At 37.6% G+C, this 5472-nt stretch overlaps 1 protein-coding gene across 3 annotated transcripts; it reads left to right on the plus strand.

Annotated features, from left to right (window-relative positions):
• The first annotated feature begins 502 nt into the window (after nucleotides 1–502).
• On the plus strand, nucleotides 503–2782 carry LOC110019095 (pseudo histidine-containing phosphotransfer protein 6). 3 transcript variants are annotated; one of them, XM_020716663.1, is made up of 5 exons: nucleotides 503–1334; nucleotides 1455–1585; nucleotides 1700–1843; nucleotides 2407–2479; nucleotides 2548–2782. In XM_020716663.1, exons 1-5 carry the CDS (start codon nucleotides 1266–1268, stop codon nucleotides 2602–2604), a joined length of 474 nt encoding a protein of 157 aa, XP_020572322.1. In that variant the 5' UTR covers nucleotides 503–1265; the 3' UTR covers nucleotides 2605–2782. The 3 variants fall into 3 exon arrangements, with proteins under 3 accessions (XP_020572322.1, XP_020572321.1, XP_020572323.1); XM_020716662.1 differs by having other exon boundaries at nucleotides 2552–2782; XM_020716664.1 differs by having other exon boundaries at nucleotides 2557–2782.
• The last annotated feature ends 2690 nt before the right edge of the window (nucleotides 2783–5472 follow it).

Genomic DNA, 5472 nt, shown 5'->3' on the forward strand with positions numbered 1-5472 from the left:
TGTGTTGAGAAGGGAGCCATACACGAGCTGTTCACGACAAAGAGTCCTTTTAACTACCCTAATCATATAGTTATAAGACGATAAGGATTTGAACAAGATTTAAAAATTATTATTTATATTAAAACATCATTTGAATCTAATTTAATAATTTTTATTCTATTTTCTTAATCAATATTTTAATTGATTATAAATCTTTGTAGCCTTGTAGTAAATTAGATTTTTTAAAATACAACTTTTTATATATATATATTGATGAGTAATATTTCGAGCCAAAACAAGTCGAACGAAATTAACGAGCCGAACACGAGCTTCTTACAATCTCTTGAAAATAAAAGGTGTATGTTACAAGCAAAAAAAAATAGTAAAATACTTCAAAACTCACTTAACGAACAACGAGCCGTTTTGACAGCCCTACTTACAAGCAAATAAAAATAGTAAAATACTTCAAAACTCATAATATATAGTTAAATCCAAAACTTCTTCTTTTGCCCTTTCCCTTTTCTAAAATCTCATCAAACACCATTATCATTCTCCAAACTCAATCCTCTCCACAGCTGGTGGCCAAAAGCTGTAGCTAATCGACGAATCCGCCGTCTGCAGCGTCCATACTCATAAGAACATGAAGCACACAAAAAAGGTGTTGGCCGTATCTGCAATAAACCTAAGAGCTCCGCGCACGAAAGCGAAAGAAAACTTCAAAAGAAAAAGGAAGAAGCGACAGCTGGAAAGCTAAAGCCAGGAGAATACAAAGGATAGGACTGAACACGAGAAGAAGGTGAGTTGATTTCTACGCAGAAAACAAGGTCCCGAGGAAGAAAAGCTCAAGGCCGCCGGCGACAGACAATGGTCGGCGGAAAGCAAGTTTTCATCGGAATATTCAAAAAGGGAAAGCAGAGGTAAGGGGGGCTGAGAGAGAAGAGCGCATGCGTGGTGGCCGGCGATGTACAGTCACCGGTCTGCACCCGGTCCCAAAGATGCTTGGCAATCACCTCGATCTCGGGCCCCGACGCACGCCCTTCAACTGTTTGATTAAATTACCCAACAGGAAAACTTTCATGCCATTTGCTCCTTTATTCAAGCTCGGGTCCCCTGTTATTTAATTAAGGGATACTCGAATACCCGTGGCCTTTAAATTCTATTCAGACGGGCTTTCTAGCTCACTCCGCCGCCATATATATCTCACTCACTCTGCTTCCTAGCTTGAGAGAGAGAGAGAGAGAGAGAAGAAGAAGAAGCCAGCTTTCAAGACGGGTCTTCCAGTGTGGATGTTGGGGATGGGTGCCGGCCGGTGGGAAGATGACATGAGCCGCCTTCTAGCCTTGCTCTTCCACCAGGTTCCTACTTCATCTTCTCACTCTCTTCATCTCTCCTCAGCATTCCCTTTCAAAACAAGAACGAATCTTTCAGTTAATATCTACGCCACTTGCTTGTTTACCGCCATTGAATCTGTGTAGGGAGTGCTCGACGAGCATTTCATGCAGCTACAGCAGCTGCAGGACGACTCCTCACCGAACTTTGTGTCGGAAGTAATCTCCATTTACTTCCGAGAGTCTGAGAGGCTTCTAAGAAACATCAGAACGCTGCTGTAAGAATATGGCGTTGTGGTCTCAATTGATTTCGTTTTTATTATGTTGTTTTCAACGGTTGGGTGAAATTATTTCTCCAATTAACCATTTTTATCGTTCTGGTTATTGTTTAGTGCGGATCGAGAATGCACGGATTACAGAAAGATTGGTGTTTGTTTGAACCATCTAATGGGCAGCAGTTCCAGCATTGGCGCCAATCTTGTTCGCAACGTCTGCGTCGCATTTCGCGCAGCTTCAGAGCACTGTAACTGGGCTGGGTATGCTTATATCTATATTCCAATTTCCACTAGAAATACAGTTTAAAAAAAACTAATTTTTTGTGGTTGAAGCCGCTAAAAAGGGTTCCCAATTTCATATGATTAAAAAAAAAAAACATTCTGGGATGTGATGTTAGAAGGAGAGGGGTGAAAGAATATTCTTCATGGATGGAACATGATTTGATGGAAATATAATTATTGAAATTTTCTGTACAAGAAAATATTCTTCTCATGACACGCATTTGTAACCTCAATGTTAAGTGGTGATAATAATAGCGATTATAAAACATTAAGCTCATATTAAATATGAGCGTATGCTTTTGCTTAAAAGACAAGCTCAACATTGCTTTCGGTTTCGTATTGATTAGAAAGTGTTCTATAAATGCGTTATTTATGATTGTGAAATCAAGCTGCTGCAGAAGCTCTGCTACCTTCTCCTCCACATGGGTTTCTGCGTCCTCCTGGCCGCATGCAAACCCTAGCTACCCTTTCTTCCTTCTTCCCTCCCCCTTTTAATTAATTTCCCCGCTCACGTGCCCGTCATTTCTCTTTCGTTACAAAAGGTGCCTCCGCTTGTTGGCTGTGCTGGAACACGAGTACTGTTACCTCAAGAACAGGCTTCATGAACTCTTTCAGGTATGCTTAAACTTCAACTTGGTTTAGGGTTCATCTTTCTTTTCTTAATTAATTATACATTCTCTTAGATAGAGCAGCAGAGAGTGCTGGCTGATAGAGTTAGATATCACCCTGTTCTGCAATGAGGCGAGTTGGAGAAGTCGACGACAGGGATCAATGGATTTGAATTCTTAGTGGTTGATTGATTAAATTGAGGAGGAGTATTAAATGGTTGTTATGAGGTCAGGGGAGTTGTAAGGCGTGTCTGTACTTGTTGTTCCAAATAATTTATTGTTTACTCATGAGTCTGCTGCGGCTCTTTTATGCCTTGTTCTTAGTGCATTTCATGGGCTGGTAATTTATTTATTTCGCCGCTTGCATCTCCCACAAGTGGAAAGGAGGGCCAGATTTCGTATTTTCTTTGCCGTTGATGAATAAATGACAAGGGGGAGGTGGCGGATGAAGTTGTCGGCACCTGGCTGTTGGTGTATAGGCCCGACGGGCGCTGCGTTTATGTGTGCCAAGATTTATGGCGGTGAAACATGATTTCATTTTCGATTATTATAATTTTATTTTTTATATTAAAAAGATAAATTTTTGGTTTCTAGTAAACCCTTCAATTAGGGACTCTATGGGGCAACTGCAGCTTATTTAAAACTTGTTGCGCAGCAACTATGGTAAGAAGCTGCAAAGCAAAAGCTTATTTGAATAAGTTGGTTGTATATTTATTTTTTATAATTTTAAAATAATTATGTTGCAGCTGTTTTTGAATAACTAATCATTATGCTATTGTACAATAATATTGTTTACAACAAAACAATTCATGCTAGCACATTCTGAGAGTAATACTTGAGTGAAATTATTTAGTCCAAATATTACAAAGTAAAAATAAACACATCACTGAATAATGACTAGCACGACTATGCAAAATTAAAGGACTACTAAAATAACAATTAATAATATGATAATATTATTTTTAAAATACAGTTGGTGTATGTTATAAGATAAGTCGTTCTCCAGAGAAACCCTGCACACTTATTCAGTCTTAGCGGTGAAATCCTTTAATCCATCTGCCCACTTAAAATAGTCACAATTTTCTGTTATTCTTCTCGAGCACTTGTAACTTGGTTACCTTCGTTGGAAATTTAGTTGGTTGCCTTCATTGGAAATTTAGTTGTGATAAGAACCAATAATGATATATAAGTCATCAAGAAGAACCCGTAGGGTTGAATGTCTCATTATATACCAAAAAAAAAAAAAAAACCAATATTTAGATTATATTTATTACCCAAGGTTGCCTCATCAACCATCCAAGTGGGAAAGAATACATGCATAAGAACTATCAATAAAATTGAGTTTCAAAAATATACATCATTGCATAAAACATCGATACAATAAACAATAAATATTTTCCTACCCCGAACGGTATTGTTAGCTCTTTCTAAACCAGGAATGAGGTACTTAGTATCCGTAAAAGGCTTTAGAAACTCTCTTCGTAGGAGATATCCAAGATCGACCAAATAATATTTATCTATCCAACAATAACACCAACACCTATGCACAACAATACATCCACACCACCACTGCCACCACATCCACACACCAACACCTCCACACCACCTATACCACCACCTCCAAACACCGACACCTCCACACACCAACACATACAATACACCAATACCACCACCTCCACACACCAACACATGACTCATATACATTCAAATTAGCCATTTGTATTTCCAATTTATTGTACATGCAATCATCAATACCACCAGCTTTCGACCAACAAGATCAACATATTAGAACGAAAAAACCCCAAGTTTAAGATTCCGAGCATATCACAAAGAATCCAAAAAAATCTCAAAATCAAACATAAATTGAAAACCATCGAAGGATAAGAGCACAAAGAACCCAAGGAAAGCAGTGCACATAAGTGTTTGCAAACTCAAAAAACCATTGCATTGTTAAGGTAGAGAATACCAGAATATAGGCGAGAGGAACCACCGTACAAAGGGCAGAGCCAATGGTCCAAACCGAGCTGAAAGTGAATTTTGCAACTTTAACTTTTTCTATTTTAATTTTAAAAACCTTATTTCCCAAGTGCAATTTCAAATACATTAATTTCTACAAAAATGATATCTTAAACCTAACTGGAAAAAAAAAAAAAAAAACTGTTAGTCAAGCAAATACTATTTTTTTTGTTGATTATTTTTTGCTCCACAAAAGTAGTTAAAAGGCCATTCTAATTGAAGCTAAAATGATTATTTATATTGATTTCTAGTAGTTTTTTTTAACCAATAATGTTTTGCTACAATTTTGTTTGGGTATGAGAAGCAATTTCTTACAGATTATTAAAATATAATAGTTCTTAAGAAGTTGATAGATAAATATTTTAAAAAAATGTGTAATACTCAGTAAATTAAAAAATATAAATATTTTCCGCAATATGGCTATTGTTACTTTTATGAATAGCTGCAGTCCGAAGCGAACCCATAGCTCCAACAATAACACCAACACCTACGCACAACAATACATCCACACCACCACTGTCACCACATCCACACACCAACACTTCCACACACCAACACCTCCACACCACCTATACCACCACCTCCAAACACCGACACCTCCACACACCAACACATACAATACACCAATACCACCACCTCCACACACCAACACATGACTCATATACATTCAAATTAGCCATTTGTATTTCCAATTTATTGTACATGCAATCATCAATACCACCAGCTTTCGACCAACAAGATCAACATATTAGAACGAAAAAACCCCAAGTTTAAGATTCCGAGCATATCACAAAGAATCCAAAAAAATCTCAAAATCAAACATAAATTGAAAACCATCGAAGGATAAGAGCACAAAGAACCCAAGGAAAACAGTGCACATAAGTGTTTGCAAACTCAAAAAACCATTGCATTGTTAAGGTAGAGTATACCAGAATATAGGCGAGAGGAACCACCGTACAAAGGGCAGAGCCAATGGTCCAAACC

Source organism: Phalaenopsis equestris, unplaced genomic scaffold (assembly GCF_001263595.1).
Source record: "Phalaenopsis equestris unplaced genomic scaffold, ASM126359v1 Scaffold000047, whole genome shotgun sequence".
NCBI classification, from domain to species: domain Eukaryota; kingdom Viridiplantae; phylum Streptophyta; class Magnoliopsida; order Asparagales; family Orchidaceae; genus Phalaenopsis; species Phalaenopsis equestris.